Source organism: Marmota marmota, unplaced genomic scaffold, assembly GCF_001458135.2.
Source record: "Marmota marmota marmota unplaced genomic scaffold, marMar, whole genome shotgun sequence".
Classification (NCBI taxonomy): Eukaryota; Metazoa; Chordata; class Mammalia; order Rodentia; family Sciuridae; genus Marmota; species Marmota marmota.
Genome location: NW_025999962.1, coordinates 5,250,951 through 5,268,673, shown reverse-complemented (window position 1 = coordinate 5,268,673; position 17,723 = coordinate 5,250,951). Strand labels below are relative to the sequence as shown.

The window sequence follows — 17,723 nt, the reverse complement described above, 5'->3', positions numbered from 1 at the left end:
GCAACCAAAGGTCCCTTGGAGTGGGCAACAGCACCAGCGGTGGGGGGGGGGGGTGTCGAAGGTCGGCCCCACCGAGGGTGTGCGCGTGGTTCTGTGGGAGCTGATCGGTGGCCAAAGGACTTCCCCACAGCCAGAGAAAAACACCCACAAGAGGGGCTGGGGCTGGGGCCCAGCAGTGGCACTGGCCTAGCACGTGCGAGGCCCTGGGTTGGATCCTTAGTGCCACATAAAAATAAATAAAATAAAGGTACTGTGTCCAACTACAAGAGCAGAAAGGCCCAAGAGCCCTGGTTTATACTACAGAGGGGAACTTAGCTTAAATAGGTTTTTTTGTTTTTATTTTTTGAACAGGACTCGGACATCCTCTAGTGGCTTACACGAAGAGAAGTTCTTCTTTTTCCTTCTCTCTCTGTCTCTCTCTCTCTGTGGTGTGTGTGTGTGGTCCTGGATCTGCAAACCTCAGTGGGATGGGTTTAATTTTGATCGGGGGTTCGTGATGTCCGCCCTTGGAGATCCCCACTGCGGGGGTCTTGGGGGACCTGCACAGACCCTTCTGCCCAGGAGTCTGAGCCTGGCTCCTCCTCTCCCTGCTGGAGGGGGCGTACTTGCCCCAGGTTACCCCCCTGCTGGAAGACCAAGCAGGTCGCCCTGTGTTGGCTGAACACCAGTTTGTTGCTGGGTTGTTAAGGTCAGTGCAGGCTTCTTGGGGTTACCCTTGGGGACTTTGTGAGAAACCTCTCAGTTCCTTTAATCTTTTCCTCTACCAGTCGTGCCATCTGCCAGGATGGGCCGGGGTCTCGCGGACCACATGGCTTCCCTTAGAAAGGCTGGGGACATTCCCTTGTCCAATGGTCCTCCTTTTTGCAGAATATGCACTGGGTGGCTCCTAGTCTCTGGGGTCTTCATAATCCCCGAGTGAGAGGTCGATGACTCACCAGAGTTGCAGTTCTCCTAGAGGGAACTGTCATTCCCTGGGTTCCAGCTGATCTTAGAGGGTGAGGGCCAGAAAAATGACCAATTTTCCCTCTTTATACTTTTTATTTCTTGTTTTCATTTTCAAGTCTCTGTTGTTGAATAGTCAGATCAGTTCCACTGTTTCTTTTTTTTTTTTTTTTTTTTTTGGAGGGGTGGTACTGGGGATTGAACTCAGGGGCACTCGACCACTGAGCCACATCCCAGCCCTATTTTGTATTTTACTTAGAGACAGGGTCTCACTGAGTTGTTTAGAGCCTCACTTTGCTGAGGCTGGCTTTGAACTCATGATCCTCCTGCCTTAGCCTCCGAAGCTGCTGGAATTACAGGCGTGCACCACTGAGCCTGGCCATTAGTTCTTTTTAATGAATAGGGGTCAATATAGCCTATCTGTCCTGTAGATGTTGGCTATCATATTAAAATATGGCTTAGGTTGTTTCATTAGAAGTTATAATTCTGTAAAATGTTAACTTTAAGGAAAATAGATAACAAAGTTGTTGTTATTTATTCATCTATTTTTATGGTACTGGGGATTGAAAACAGGGGCCCTCTATCACTGAGCTACTTCCCTAGCCCTTTTGATTTTTTGTTTTGAGACAGGATCTTGCTAAGTTGACCAGGCTGGCCTTGAACTTGTGATCCTCCTGACTCAGCCTCTGGAGCAGCTGAGATCACAGTTGTGTGCCACTGAAAATGGTTTCTCAAAATAAAATTAAGAGCAAAGAAAATCCAGTGTCTATAATAGTTCTGAAAATATTAGATATCACAAATAAATTCCAATTAAAACGTTATTTTTATATCTTATTTTCTTGTCCTAAAAAATAAACGAAAAAAATTTTAAAAAAGTAGAATGTGGGGCTGGAGTTGTGGTTCAGAGGTAGAGCACTTGCCTATCATGCGTGAGGTTTGATCCTCAGCACCACATAAAAATAAACAAATAGGGCTGGGGATGTGGCTCAAGTGGTAGAGCGCTCGCCTGGCAGGCGTGCAGCCCAGGTTCGATCCTCAGCACCACATACAAACAAAGATGTTGTGTCCGCTGAAAACTAAAAATAAATAAATAAATAAATAAAAATAAACAAATAAAGGTATCGTGTCCATCTACAACTAAAACCAAAAAAAAATTAATAAATAAATAAAGGTATCGTTTTCACCTTCAGCTAAAAAACAAATGTTTAAAAAAATAGAGTGTACTTATTTGCAGATGTTTTTCCTAGGTGATCAATGCTCAGTCGTTTTTGGCAGGGGTTCTGGGAATTGAAGCCAGGGGTGCTTTCCCACTGAGCCACACCCCCAGTCCTTTTTCTTTTGAGATACAGTGTGACTTAGTTGCCATGACTGGCCTTAAACTTTCGATCCTCCTGTCCTAGAGTCACTGAGGTTACAGGCATGTGACACTGTGCCCATCCAATGCCCAGTCTTTTAACTGCCAGAGTAGCGTGGTTTAGAACACCAAGTGTTTGGGCACATCTAAATAGTTTTGCTGAAAGACGACAGTCGTCATACAATTAGGAGTACACAGATTAACGCTTGAGAAAAGCTCTCCTTACTAACAATTTTAGTTTGGAAGACATCATCTTGGTAGAGTGTTTTCCTAAGCTCTGTGTTTTAGAATGCTCATATACCTGGCAAACACAAGTGCATTCGGCATACAAGATCCTCACACTTACCTAGAAGTCCTCTATATATCAACTTAGCTTTTACTTTTGGAGGGAAATTCAGACTCCTCGGCTCCATAAGATCACTATAATTACAGGTCTACCTAGGCTAACAGCATGGACGAAGAACCACTTTAGACCTCTTCTAAGTTCAGGAAACAGTGTTAATGACCGTTCATTAACTCAATTAACAAAGACCCTTCCGGGCTGCTTGCAGATACCGTTGCTATTCCGGAAATCTCTTGTTACATAACCATCCTCCCCAAATGCCAGGACAGAGGCTCTTCTGTGGCTGTTTTAAAATCACCCTATCTGGGGAACAAGATATGTAATTCATGTCACAGAGAAAGAATGCATCTCTCTATTACTTAAGAGTTCTGAATAACAATGGGCTGGGGTCAGCTCCCAGCTTGCCCCCCATGCTCCAGGGCCTGGGTTCTGTGCCCAGCATCACAAAAGAAAAAAAGAAAGACAGAAAGAATTCTAAGAAATAAGGGAAGAAAGTGAAAAACCATGGAGAAGGAACATGTAAAAATACAAATGACCCTTAAATATGTAAAAATATGACTAAGTTAATTTATAAAAAGAAAACTTCTGATTATAAGTACCCTGAGATATGATATCCTACTAACTGACACAAATTCAAAACTTGGACCCTCTCCTCATCCATCAAGGCCAAGGTGGGTTTGTCCAGCTCAGGTGGGATACAAAGTGGGACAGTCTGGTGATGGGGAACATCTGTCACAACGACAAATGCTCTGAGCTTTAGCTGTCTGTGAGCCTCCGGGACTGCATCTCGAGGTCACTGCTGACCATGTCATTCCTTGCAGCACTGTTTATAAAGCAAACAATGGGAAAGATCCCACTTTCCCTCAATAGAGGGACAGATAAAATTGTGGACTAGTAGAAGACTGCACAAATATAAAGAAACAGGAAGAAGCTTTTGGGTCCTTCTTGACAATTATGGGGATAGCTAGAGGACCCTTGCTAAGGTGGAGAACAAACAGTGTGTAAGCTAACCTGCTTTTGAGGCCAGATTAACCTGCATATGCATTTTAAAAACTGAAGAATACTGAGAAATTTCAAACCATTTGCTATGGTTTGAAAGTGTCCCCTAAATTCCAGAGGCTGAGGCGGATATAGGAGTGCAGACCTGTAATCCCAGCAATTTGGGAAGCTGAGGCAGGAGGATTGCAAATTAGAGGCCAGCCCCAGCAACTTAGCGGGACCTTATCTACACAAAAAATTTTTTAAAAGGGCTGGGGATTGTAGCTCACTGGTACAGCAACTGTGGGTTCTATCTCCAGTACCGCAAAAAAAAAAAAAAAATGTTTGTTAATGACTACATTTTGCGGTATGACCTAAGTGCAAGCCCCTCGTGTACATAATTGAATTTGAATCAGTGAAACCAAATGTTCTCATCTGGGTTATTTACAAAAGTAAACTCTTAAGTGATGGTGTAAGTTTAGATTTACAGAAAAACTGCGACCATAGTGCACAATTTCCTCCCCGCCCTTCATTCCATTTCAGCCACGGCAGTCTGGCGCTGCGTGGTACAAGGCTAGAATAAACACTGGTCCTTCACATCAGCTAGACTCCAGGCTTTATTTGGATTCTCCCAGCTTCTCCACCTACATTCCTATTCTGTTCCAGGATCCAGTCCAGACCCCGGTGCTGCGAGCACTTCGGGGACCTTGTTATTGCACAGGCGTCCTCAGCTGATGCAGGAGGGCACTCCTGGGGACCCATCTGTCACTCGCAGCTGGGAATGTGAGCTCCTGTTCACCCCTCCCATCCCTCGGTGCCTGAGGACTCTCTTAACTGAGGGATGTCAACCAGGGGTAAGAAGGAAAGACCTGAAGAATTGCCCATGGTACTCCCACCCCACGAGGGGCTTCCTGTGCGCGCCCCCAGAGAGCCGGGGAGAGAGGTGCTCATTCTCAGATTCCATCAACAGACACTGACTGAGCCTCTACTGTGTGCAAGGTCCTCTGGTAGATGGCATGGGGGGAAACACAGTTGAATAAGCCCTTCTCTCACTTTTAAGGGCTGCCATCCAGCCAGAGAGACAGCCTGACCCCCAACTCTGGAGGTGGGGCTGAGACACAGGTAACTGGGCAGAGACAGAGATGAGGAGATGTGCTTCACCTGGGAAGACTGAAGGCTTCCTGGAACACAGGTCTTTTGAACCAGGCCTGAAAGGAGGGTGGGATTTCAATGGTAACGGCAAAAAGGAACAGTGTTGTAACTGAAGGAACAGCAGAGGCCAAGGTGCAGAGGTGTGAGAGTTGAGGGCAGGTGCCCAGGACTCCTGGAGCTGAATGTAAGGGGAGAAGGGCCCCAGGAGGGCAGCGAATGCTGGGGCAGGAAATCCACCCTTCTCCAGCAGGTAGTGAGAAGCACCTCAGAGTCCCACACAGGGAAGATGGGAGCCATGTGACTTTTAGGGAGGAGCTTGTGGCAGTAGGACAAGAGGGTGAAGGATCACAGGAATGGAAGAGGATGAGGCAGGCAGAGCAGAGACGGAGATGGACAGTGGTTGGGATACGAGGATGGGGTGGAGGTGGGGTGACAGAGATCACAAGACAGAGGGACAGAAAATGGGGAGCTGATGCCAATCTATTGAAGGGGCCGGTTGGATCAAGGGATTTTGAGGTTGAAGGTGCAGGAGATCCCTCCCCAGAGGTCACACTGAGCCTGGTGCTCAGGTATAAATGAGGCATCATCCATGAAGAGGAAGTGGCAGAGGGTCCTCTGGGCAGAAGAGGAAGCAGATCACCCTGCTTCACAGGGGTCATGTCTGCAATGCCTGTCACCCACAGTCTATGACTCCTGCATAACTCCTGCATAACTCCTTAAGGATCCTTGTCCACAGGAGGTCAAAGCTTTTCCTGGGCTAATGACACCCCCATGTGTGCACCCCTCATAGAAATGGTCTCACTGCCTGCCCCCAGCTCCTAGTCTCCTGGACCCCAGCATGCACCGTCCCATCACAACCTGCTGCCACCCCACTCTCAGCCCCTTGCCCTCTGGGGCCCACATTTTCTAGCCACTGACAACTTTCCCTGCATTGTGTGGCTGGGAACCCCCTTACCTTCTGCAGACCGTGGTCTTCTCAATCTTCAGGTCTGGGCTCCCTATCATCCTAGGGACAAGTCACCACACAGGTCTTTCTCCTGCCCTCTGTGGTTCATCAGTTATGGGCCCCGGTGGGACTGTGAGCCTGGAGACCATATCCCGTCCTCTCCAGGGTTCCAACTAGCCAGCGCAGTGAATGAGCAGGAAGTATTTGCCTTAATTTGTCCTAGACTTCCCACTTTAAAGATTCAAAGGGAGCATTTTTCTTCCATCATTGTAGGCCCTCCTATAACGAAATCTCCTCACCCCAAACAGGGTCTTCCTGACGAGGGGCTCTTGACCTTTTGCACACTAGATGATATTGGTTAGAAACTTTCCCCACCTGGGCTGGCGGGGTCCTTCACGTTCCCAGTTCACACATTTAGTCCTCTATCTGTACAACAAATATTAGGCTGGTTTGTGCCAGGCTCTGTTGAGGACCTCAGGGCCCGGTGGAACACGTGGACGCATGCCGGCCTTGGAGGTAGGCATTAAACGGTCACCGCAAAGCCGAGCGTGGTGGCGTATTCCTGTAAACCCAGCGACGCTGGACGCAGGAAGATCGCAAGTTCGAGATCAGCCTCGGCAACTTAGTGTGACCCTGTCTCAATAAATAAATAAATAAAGCGAGCTCCCGCCCCTGCTCGCTGTGGGTGCCCGCTGGGCAGCTCCGGGTACTGCGCTGGGGCCAGGGTCCCGCCACCCGCGCGCCCAGCAGAGCATGATCCGCTCCCTCCGACGCCGCCCGGGTGCAGCGGGGGATTTTGGAGGCTGTGAGCCACCTCCCAGGGCTCCGCAGCTCAGTCTCCGCCGCGCGGCTCGGCCTCCAGGGCAGACCACTCAGGGCTCCCGGGCTCGGCAGCTAAGCCTCCGCCAGGAGCAGGGAGAGCGGCGGGGGAGGCGGGGCCTGCACCTGGGGCGGGGTCTCAGCCAGGGGCGGGGTCTAGGGGCGGGGCTGTGGGCGGGACCTGAGCTCCGGGCGACAGCTCTCCTCCTTGTGGCCGCGACCTCGCCAGGCTAGAGAGACTGCCGCGCGCCGCGGGAGCCGAGCGATGGGTGAAAACGCCGCGCCAGGGCCCCTTAGACTAGACCCGGGCGGGGGAGGCCACGCGCGAGCACCCAGGTGCCCACCCACCTTCTCGGGCCCGTGAGCAGGGACATTGACCGCTCCCGCACTCCTGAGTGTCGAAGCTTCTTCATCTGCTGTCCCGGGAGTGAGCAGAGCCAGACCAGCTGGAGGGTGGGCGCCCACGCTGCCGCGCGTGGCCGCCCAGGGTCTCGGGAGGAGAGAAGCGTGGGTATCTGGGGGCGCAGAGGTCTCCAGCCCGGCAGGGCGAGCCCGCGGGGGAAAATGTCAGCGCCGGGCCAGATCTGAGCAGGGTAGGCCGGAGGCAGCGTGGTGCTGGGCGGTAGCGCCCGGGTCGTGGAGTGGTGCTGCCAGCTCCAGACCCGCTGTGCATCGCATTCCGCTGAATGACCTTGGGCATGAAGTAGACCTCCTGCTATGTGAAGCGACGATGTGGGGAGTCTGAATGACCTTGGGCATGAAGTAGACCTCCTGCTATGTGAAGCGACGATGTGGGGAGTGGGGAGTTCGCTGTGTCAGGTGCCCAGCACCCACGTGGCCCTCAGTGAAGGCTGAACCCCGTCTGTCCACAGTTTTCATTTCCAAGCCTCCAGTTATCCCAGGTCCAAAAATATCCAATAGCAACTCCAGTTTGAAATTGCCCACTATTGTGAGTAACATGATAAAATCTCCAGCTGCCTGAACAGGACTCACCTTCACCTTTTGTCTCTCCTAAGGTATTTTGAGAGAAAGAGAAAGAGAAAGAGAGAGAGAGAGAGAGATCAGTCGCATAACTTTTGTTTGCTGCCCTGGGATTGAAACTAATTGGCTCGTGCTGGTGATACTCTACCACCCAGCTGCATCCACCAGTGGCCCCCACCTGTTGTACTGGCGTTATTTATTTTATTTTATTTTCACTAAGTTGCCCAGGCTGTCCTTCAATTTAGGATCGTCCTCCCCAGCCTCCTAAGTAGCTGGGGGTTACATGTGTGTGATATCTTACCCTGCCCCACATAACTTTTAATACAGTATATTGTTATAACTGTTTTATTTTATTATTAATCTTTTTCTCTCTTTTTTGGGGAGTCCTGGGGATTGAACTCAAGAGTACTCTACCATTGAGCTACATCCCTAGCTCTTGTTTTTGTTTTTTGTTACTGGGGATTGAATCCAGGGAGCCACATCCCCAAGCTTATAACTAACTAACTATCTTTCTCCTTCCTTCCTTCCTTCCTTCCTTCCTTCCTTCCTTCCTTCCTTCCTTCCTTCCTTCCTTTCCTTTCCTTTCCTTTCCTTTTCCTCTTTCTTTCCTTCCTTCCTTTCTTTTTCTTTCTTTCTTTCTTGTCTTTCTTTCTGTCTTTCTTTCTTTTTTTTCGTGCTGAGGATCGAACCCAGTGCCCCAGGCATGCCAGGCGAGCGCACTACCACTTGAGCCACATCCCCAGCCCCCACTTTATTTATTTTTATGTGGTGCTGAGGATCGAACCCAATGTCTCACATGTGCAAGGCAAATGCTCTACCACTGAGCCACAACCCCAGCCCTCACTGAGTTTCTTAGGGCCTCGCTAAATTGCTGACCTGGCTTTGAACTTGCAATCCTCCTGCCTCATCCTCCCGAGCCACTGGGATTACAGGTGTGCACCACCATGCCTGGTATCCCTAGCTCTTTTTATTTTTAAGGCAGCGAATTGCCAAGGCTGGCCTTGAACTTTTGATCCTCCTGCCTCAGCCTCTGGAGTCCTCAGGATTATAGGCATGTGCCACCATGCCCAGACTTTACTCCACTTTTACAGAAAAGGAAATTGGGATGCAGAGACATTTCAGGAACTTGCCCAGGAACTTTCACACAGCTAATTAGTAGTGGGTCCAGGCCACCCAAACCCCAGCCCACTCTCCAGTTCTGCCCCAGTACAAATGGGTGCATTCTATCAAGCCTGCCAAGGCTTTCTCTCCCTCCTCTGGGTATCTGCACACCCATGTCTAGCTCCCTCCAGCAGGGGCCAGGGCAGGGGTCGGTGGTGCTAATGTCCTGGGAGCACTGGGCCTAGATGAGGGCCCAGGAAGGGCTGGCTTCATGAACAAACTAGTGAACAAATGAATGTCGCCCGTCCTGCAGGTCTGCTCTCAGAGCTGAAGCTGACAGTGCCCTGGGGCCACATTGCTGCCAAAGCCTGGGGCTCCCTGCAGGGCCCCCCAGTTCTGTGCCTGCATGGCTGGCTGGACAATGCCAACTCCTTCGATAGACTCATCCCTCTCCTCCCACAAGGTAGGGCGGGGGTGAAGGGAAGCTGAGGGGCCGCCTGCAGTGAGAGGCGGCTGATGGGGACCCTTCTCCTGCCCCTTATCTCTGGCCCAGACTTCTATTACGTTGCCATGGATTTCGGAGGTCATGGGCTCTCATCCCATTACAGCCCAGGTGTCCCGTATTACCACCAAAACTTTGTGAATGAGGTCCGGCGAGTCGTGGCAGGTGAGCAGGAGGCCGGGGTGTGGGGGTGCCCTGGGATGCACCCTCTGTGCTTGCAGCTGGGTGGTGCTAATGTCCTGGGAACACTGGCTGTGGCTCTGGTCTGGCCCCAGTTCCACCAGCAATTCTTGGGTGGAACTGGGGAGAAAGCTCTTCTCCAGCAAGAGCTCGCTTCCTCCAGTGCACCCCTAAACTGGTCCCCTGGGGGAGAGGGATTTTCCCAAGCCTGGGACAGCAGGAAAGAGGCCCGTGGGGGCGCCATCCAGACCTCCTGCTTTATGTATTTTCAGCCTTGAAATGGAGCCGTTTCTCTCTCATGGGCCACAGTTTTGGTGAGTACCCTTTGGCCAGCGACTGACTGGCCTCTTGCAGGGGCTGTGGGAGGCCCGGAGTTGGCACCTGCTTCCTTTCTCTGCACCTCTGAGAACCACAGAGACACAGATGTCTTGGACATTGACCTTTGGCCTCTGTGCCCTCTGACCTCAGACATGTGGCTCAAAGGTGGCTGTTCTCTGACCTGATGAGGGAGAGGTGGCCCCATGAGTGGACTGTCTGGAAGGGGCCTGATGAGCCAGGGGAGGGGGCCTGAGTTTGAGAAACAAAGCCCTGGCTGGAGCAAGGGTATGTCTGCTGACTGCTCCTTTGTCCTCTTTTTGTCCCCAGGAGGCACTGTAGGCGGCATGGTGAGTAGATGGCTTTGCTATGGCCACCTGAAGTGGTGGGAGTGGGGGAAGCAGGAGGAGGAAGTTCCCCCGGACAGGAAGGGCCTCCTCCCGGTTCAGTAGGGGCCTCTCCTCAGCTCAGCAGCACATCATGGTAGTAATCGCCCTCGTGAGGAAGTTGGTGTCAGGAAGTGGAGACTCCTGATAGAGTTCAGAGTTTCCACATTCCTGCCCATCACGGGGACCCTGGAGTCCAGCTGTCACCAGGGTCTGGAGCTGGGTGCAGGTGCAAACTTGGGGGGTCCAGGGGAGGAGCCTGAAGGGACAGAGGGTTCTCACTCTGACCTCTTGGGGGCCCCTTCGCCCAACCGAAGCCTTTTCAGGAAGCGCAGGGAAGAGCTGCGTCCTCGCTCGGCTCACCCTTCCCTTTCTGTTCATCTAGTTTTCCTGCACCTTCCCCGAGATGGTGGATGAACTTATCTTGTTGGACGCGTCGCCGTTTGCCATGGACATTAATGTAAGGAGGGGGCTTTGTGCCGGCTGCCATGGGAAGCCCCAGGCCCGGCTGGTGCCCTCAGCCCTGTCTCCTTTGGTAGATCAGGGAGGCTGGAGGAGGTGGTGGGGTGGATGGAGGTCGGGGGACCTTCACAGAGGGGAGCATTCCATGCTTGTACCCAGGAGTGGTCAGGGGAGGGGCCGTGGAACCCTGTGTGTGTCCTGGGAGCGGCAGAAGGCAGGTGGATCGTGAGCGGGGTGGAAGAGGAGAGGAACTGCGGGTTGAGGAATTGCAGAGGACACAGCCCGTGAGCCCACGACACTCACGCTCAGCCAGATTACTTTGTGCCATGCACACTTGCACAACCACACAGAGTGTGGACTGACAAGAAAAGTACTGACCCCTCCAGCCACCACCACCAATAACAGCCAGTGCTGTCCCCTTTATCTGAGACCTGGCTCTGTGGTTGGGTTCTGTGTAGCCCAAGGCAAGTCACTTGGCCCTTCTGAGCCTCAGTGTCCTCACCTACAAAATGAGAAGTTGCACTCAGTGCTCTCGGAGGTCCCGCCCACTCTGGTGGTCTGCTGTTCTCTTTCGGAAGGCTCAGCTCTTGGTGGTGACACATCTACTTCATCAGTTTCAGTTTTCTTATCTGTAAAATGACCACAGTTCTGCAAGGGCAAGAACGTATCTGTCTTTTCATCGCCACATCCCCGGGTCATGCTTAGTAGTAGGTGCTCAGTGAGAGCCCTTTGCGTGAACCTGTACTACAGTGAGGATCCAACTCGCCGACCGCCAGGACCGACCTGCTTTCTTCCTGTATTTCCCCATTGATGGGACAGACAGCACCCAGGGCCCCCTCCTGGGGCTGGGTGAGCGCTTGGGTCTCCCTGTCCCCTATTCTCAGGTGGGAGTGGGAGGGCCTGGCTCCACACCCCCTCGCCAGCCCTCCCACCAGCCGGCGTGGTGGCATTACTTGAACCAAGGGAAGTCGCCCACCCTTGGTGGTCATGACTGATCCTCTGATATGTCTTTACAATGTACCTAACAGAGATGTCCTTCCTTCTCCATCATCCAACCTGGTCCCTGCAATGACCCTGCAGGCAGGGTTGAACTGGCCATGGCTGTCAGAGGACTCACTGGGAATCACTAGCAGGGGCCCAGTGAGCTGGGCCAGGGAGGGGACCCCTAGTCTCTAGCCTGGAGCCCTGCCTACCCAGCCAATGGCAACCCCTAGGAGATGGAGAACTTGCTGACCTACAAGCGGAGAGCCATAGAGCACGTGCTGCAGGTGGAGACCTCCCAGAAGCCCTCGTGTGTGGTCAGCCCGGAGGAGATGCTGCAGGGGTGGGTGTTGGGAGCAGGTGGGGAGGGAGGCTGGGGCACTGCAGGAACCCTCTGAGACCCAGGGAAGACTCTTCCACCCATAGTTCCACACCAGACCTCTGTCTTCCTGTGGTTGCCCTGAGCACCAGCCTCCTAGTGGACGCCCCAGACGGGCTCTATCTGCCTTTGTTCCGCCCTAGGCATTAAACCATGCCTGCCACTTCTGCCACCCTGCTCCAGTGGCCCTCCCATCTACACACACACACACACACACACACACACACACACTCTCACTCTCCCTCCCNTTTTGGGGAAATGTGCTCTCTTTCTCTCCCTTCCTCCTCCCTCCCTCCCCTCCCTTCCTCTCCTTCTCCCCCTCCCTCCCTCTCTCTCCCTCCCCCTCCCTACCCCCCCATCACCCTTCCACACATTCTCTTCCCTCCTGGCCTCTAAGACTGCAGCTCCCCCAGCCTGACCTGTGATCCTCCCCTGCACCTCGCTGGCCTCCCCACTCCTGCTTCAGCCTCAGTGGGATGCTTCCCTCTGGAAGCTGGCCATGACTACCCTTCCTTCCCTGGAGGTGACTGCCCTGTCCTGCTGACTCCCTGTCTCCTCATTGGCCAGGAGCCCCACAACCATGGATGGGGACCGTGGCCATTTGGTAACATTTGTCTCTCCTGCTCCTAGCAGTGTGCCCAGGGGTCAGGGCTCCCAGTACTTGCCATCTAGAGTGGAAACACACACACTCATATTCATAGGACACTTAGCGACATGCTGGCACGGCCCGCGGCAACCAGGCGCGTCCTTCCTGGGTGCCTCCCTTTCACCGCCCTGCTCCCCTCTCCATCTGGCCCCTGGGCCGGGGCCTTCAGCATCCCTCTGTCCCCCCCCAGGTTCCTGAAGAACAACAGCCATGTGGGTGAGGAGTGCGGGAAACTCCTCCTGCAGAGAGGAACCACCCCGGAGGCCACAGGTAAAGGTCTCCCTCTCCAAGCTTTGTGGACTGTCACTGGCATGGCATCGAGGACTTGCATGGACCAGGCATGATACTTAGTGCTTTGCAAACACGTCCGGGCTGCATTCAGGTCGTGAGCACCATCTGTTTGACTTGTACAGTTTAAACAAAAACATTGGGGGGGGGGGATAGGTCACCTTATTTAAAATAGTAAGATTTTATGTAGAAATAGAAATTCTTCTGGTTTCTTTTGAAAAGTTGGGAGATCTGGCAACACATTCTGTTCCCTGCAGACAAAAAGTAGCCCCACAGAAACCCCTCTCCCTGTGAACAGGCACTGTGCCCACTCTGCCAGGCTTCTGCTGGCATCTGTGTCGGTGACCTTGGGAGGTCCCAGCAGAGGCCTTTGGGTTTTGGGGATTGGCTAACTTCACTTAGCATTACCTTCTCCAACTTCATCCATTTAGCTGCAAATGCCATAATTTTATTCTCCTTTAATCCTGTGTAATATTCCATTTTGTATATATACCACATTTTCTTTATCCATTCATCTACTGAAGGGCATCTAGGTTGGTCCCACAGTTTATAATTTTTGTAAATTGTGCTACTGTAAACATGGATGTGGCTGTGTCCCTGTAGTATGCTGTTTTTAAGTCCTTTGGGTATAAACCGAGGAGTGAGATAGCTGGGTCAAATGGTGGTTCCATTCCCAGTTTTCCAAGGAATCTCCATACTGCTTTCCATATTGGCTGCATCAATTTGCAGTTCCACCAGCAATGTATGAGTGTGCCTTTTCCCCCACATCCTCACCAACCCTTATTGTTGTTTGTACTCTTAACAGCTGCCATTCTGACTAGAGTGAGGTGAAATCTTAGAGTAATTTTGATTTGCATTTCTCTAATTGCTAGACATGATGAACATTTTTTCATATATTTGTTGATTAATTGTATATCATCTTCTGAGAAGTGTCTTTTTAGTTCCTTTGCCCATTTATTAATTGGCTTATTTGTCTTTTTGGTGTTTAGCTTTTTGAGTTCTTTATATACCCTAGAATTACTGCTCTATTTGATGTGCAAGTGGTAAAAATTTGTTCCCAAGCTGTAGGCTCTCTGTTCACTTCACTGATTGTTTCTTTTGCTGAGAAGCTTTTTAGTTTGAATCCATCCCATTTAATTCTTGATTTTTTTAATATTTATTTTTAGGTGTAGATGGACACAACACAATGCATTTTATTTTTATGTGGTGCTGAGGATCGAACCTGGGTCCCACCCATGCTAGGGGTGCGTTCTACCGCTGAGCCACAATCCCAGCCCTTAATTCTTGACTTTAATTCTGGCACTATAGGAGTCTTGTTAAGGAAGTAGGAGCCTAATCTCACATGATGGAGATTTGGGCCTACTTTTTCTATTAGACGCAGGGTGAGACCCAAATCTTGATCTGCAACTATGAAAGGAAGGAGGCAGAAGACAGGGAAGTGGACCAGCCCCTGGAGGGCTGGAATCGACCAGCATGGGTCCTCAGGAATCAGGGCCCCTTGATTTACGTATGTGGACACCAGGGCCAGAGGGGCTCTGCAGCCTTTGAGGGCATCCATCCATTCGCACATTCAGCACATCTGACATACCAGCCTGAGCCCCCACCCTGAGTGGGCCGTGCTGCCTCATGCAGCGGGTGAGAGGGTGGGCAGAAATAGAGAAGCAGCCCAGCTCCCGCCCTCACAGAGCTCCCAGCTGGCGGGCAGGCTGACAGGAAGTAACCACCACCCACACGTACACTGTTGGCCCAAGCAGCTGGGTCCTGCCTGGGGCTGCTCAGTGATGGGCAGAATGGATCCTTGGAAAGGCTGGAGGACGTGGCGTCGGACCTCAGGCCACAGGAGACGGTGCTACCCTCTGAGATAACCCCCTTTTTGATGTATTTTCCTATCCTTCGAGCTGCTGGAGCCTAGGCAGGAGGAAGATGGATCTTGGTGGGCTCTGGTCCTGCCAGGCAGTGAGGGCATCATGGTGAAAACCCAGAGAGCCAGGGGCCTCTGCCTGGGATTCAAGAGGCTGGGTGATCTGTGGGTGCTGCAACCAGAACCTCCCAGGCACAGGGTCCTTCTAAGCATGCGGAGACACAAAGCCCTGGTTAGAACCTCTATCAACAATTAAACATTACATTTATCATCTAAATTTATCATCTAAGAGTTCCATAATCTCTAATTAGAGTGGAAAAACATACTAATTACGGAAAGTATCTCTCCTTCATGTTTCCATGATTGTTTCTTCCTCAGAGAGCCACGTCCATGTTCAAATGTTGGCTTTCCAGCAAGGAGGCCTATCCCCGCCCTACTTCTTGAACATCCCTGGGGGTCATGGCTTTTCCAAAGGGGCTGGGCAGACGTGTCCACCTAGACATGATTTTAGTTTCACTTTTCAATTTAATATTAACTTTTTTTTTTTTTTTAGCACATACTAAGTCACAGGAATAGAAAATCTCACAGTCTCGTTGTTCCCATCCATCTTTTTCCTCATCTCACCTACAAGTTAATCCCCCTTCTGAGCTTTTTCACATTCATCTTGGTCTGCTTTCTGTTGCTCTAACAAAATACCTGAGGCCAGGTAATTGATAAATAATAGAAATGTAGGGGCTAGGGCCTAGCTCGGTAGTGATTGCCAGGTATGGTTCAGTCAGAAGGAGATGAGGAGAAAAGAAGGTGCAAACGGACAGACTTCTTCCACTCTCCAGATTCTGGAGCCGGGAAATCCAAGAGCACAGTGCAGGCATCTGCCCGGCATCTAGCATGGGCCTTCTTGCTGCAGAGGGCATCACATGCACGAGCATTGGAGAGCGCTCCAATTAATCCTTTCATGAGGGTAGGGGCCTCATAACTCAGTCACCTCCCAAAGGTCCCCTCCAGATACCACTGACAGGTGAGACTGGGGACGAGACTTCCAAGACATGAGATTTAGGACGTGCTCAAGCCACAGAGACATCCTTCCAGGCTGTCCTTGGTGGAGCACAGGACTCCCCTCCACCTGCGTGGCTGGTTGGCACCGGAGAGTCTCCTTGGAGGCCTCCCTGGTAGGAAACTGGAGGCTGGTCCCCATGTTCCCTAATGGTGTCAGGCTAACTTAGCCAGTCACCTGGGGAGGGACACTGGCTGTGAGTGGTCTGTGCTGTCCCCTGGCCGTGTGGATGTCTGCACAGCCATGGACAAAGGCAGGCACGCAGACCAGAACCCAAACTGAGGCACCTCTTCCCTGGCCAAGGTGAGCACAGGGGCCTCCAAGACATTGCCAGTGTCCTCATAGCTGTGCCTTGGTGTCCTCTCAGCCAACTCTGCTGGCTGAGAGGCCTGTGTCCCTGGATGTCACTTGTTTGGAATTTTGTCCATTTCCTAAGAACTGGTATCTTCCCATAGTTGTAGTTCTGTCCTCCTTTTTGGGTAGGATCTACGTTCCCTGCTTTTGCCCCTTGCCCTGCTCGACACCCGTATCTCAGTTTGAAGACATTTTCATCTGTGGGGAGACTGGATTGCAAATACCTTCCCCTGGGTTTTCATTTTATCTTTTGACTTTACTTAAGGTAGTTTTTTTTTTTTCCTTCTTGCAATGAAGAATATTTTTTATTACAATTGAATCTATGACTTTTTTATGGCCTCTGATTTTTGAGTTGTAGTTAAAAGCTCATGTTTGAGTCTAATACTGTTTTGTGTTTAGTATTTGCATTTAAATATTTAATACTGTGTACTTATCTAGTGCAGAGAATGAGGTTTGGATCTGACTTTATCTTTTTCCAGATAGCTCCTCGGTTGCCTAACACCTTTATTCTTTTTTTCTTTCTTTTTTATCTTTTTCTTTTTATTTTTCCATACTGGGGCCAAATCCAATGTTTTTCATATGCCCTCAGCCCTTTATAAATTTTGAGACAGGCTCTCAGTAAGTTGCTGAGACTGGCCTCGAACTTCTGATTCTCCTGCATCCGCCTTCTGAATAGCTGGATTACAAGTGTGCACCACTGCACCCAAATTCCATTCTATTCTTTCCTGTTATTTTTCCAAGTGAATGTTTGAATCAGGTAGTTAAATTAAAAAAAAAAACTTTGTTGGTATGTTATTTATATATACATTGAAATATTAACAAGTAATGATGTTAATAGTAATAACGTCTACTCATCATCCAACAAACAACAATAGAATAGCATCCATTCCTTTGAGCCCTCCCAGCCTCTCCCGCCTGCGTATTCCTTCCACAAGCGCGACCAGCTCCGTGTCGTGTGGGCCAGACTGTGTGCTCATGGAAGCTGTGGTCTAGCAGGGGAAAGAAGTGGCTTCATCAGTGATAGTGCATTTTAGACAGTGCCACGGTGGCCGAGGGTGGAGCCCAGTTGTGTAGCAATGGAGAAAATCAATCAGTGGGGCCTAGGGAGGCCCGGGCGAGGCGTGTGAAACTTTGAACAGGAGGGCTGCTGGTAGGTGGCATTTGACTAAAACTTGTGGAGAGGGAAGAGTGGCCTTATTTTCTCACCCATGTGGATGCCCGCAGCTCACGTACCCCTCTCCCCTGCTAAGAAGGTCCCCTTCTCCCCCCGGCCAGCCCTGGGCAGCTTCCAAAGTGGCGCTTACCCACTGTGCAGCAGGGGATGCTCCAAACCCCGAGTCCCCACGTGGGTGTTCTCCCGGTGGCACTGTCCAGGCCTGGCGCTGCCACCGTTCATCCTTCCTAGGTGGGGCAGAAAGCCGAGTCACCTCCTGAAGTCGGTGGCCTGCGGGCCTCAGTGCCTCTAATGTGTCTGTTTCACTTTCCCTTCAGCAGGGAGTGACATGATTCTTAGCTGTCTACTGCTTCTGAATGATGTTCTCCGTTTCCCAGGGGAGTTTTCTGATGTGCTCAGACTTGCTGTTCCCCCCCATCAGCACCGCCCTGTGGGGTGGCCAGACTCCCGTGGGCTCCGCGGGTCTGAGGTCCAAGGGCTGTGGTCAGGCTCTGCTCCAACAGATCCCAAGACCGGAGTCCAGGG

The 17,723-nt window shown here is 51.3% G+C and overlaps 1 protein-coding gene and 1 long non-coding RNA gene across 4 annotated transcripts in view; one reads left to right on the top strand and one right to left on the bottom strand.

Moving 5' to 3' along the window:
• Window positions 1-6,635, bottom strand: part of LOC125616811 — a 13,157-nt gene extending 6,522 nt beyond the window's left edge. The window contains exon 1 of the long non-coding RNA XR_007347567.1: window positions 5,725-6,635. This is a non-coding gene — a long non-coding RNA (uncharacterized LOC125616811). The remainder of the gene's footprint in view (window positions 1-5,724) is intronic.
• A 57-nt stretch (window positions 6,636-6,692) lies between these two features.
• Serhl2 (serine hydrolase like 2) overlaps window positions 6,693-17,723 on the top strand; it is an 18,193-nt gene continuing 7,162 nt past the window's right edge. The window contains exons 1-8 of one of the 3 annotated variants that reach the window (XM_015501830.2): window positions 6,693-6,803; window positions 8,930-9,079; window positions 9,170-9,283; window positions 9,571-9,612; window positions 9,944-9,963; window positions 10,385-10,459; window positions 11,676-11,785; window positions 12,658-12,737. In XM_015501830.2, coding sequence (XP_015357316.1) covers window positions 6,800-6,803; window positions 8,930-9,079; window positions 9,170-9,283; window positions 9,571-9,612; window positions 9,944-9,963; window positions 10,385-10,459; window positions 11,676-11,785; window positions 12,658-12,737 — 595 coding nt within the window. In that variant the 5' untranslated portion in view covers window positions 6,693-6,799. Of the gene's footprint in view, window positions 6,804-6,842; window positions 6,988-7,437; window positions 7,551-8,929; window positions 9,080-9,169; window positions 9,284-9,570; window positions 9,613-9,943; window positions 9,964-10,384; window positions 10,460-11,675; window positions 11,786-12,657; window positions 12,738-17,723 lie in introns of those variants that run through there. The other 2 variants (XM_048803050.1, XM_048803051.1) reach the window with 2 other exon arrangements.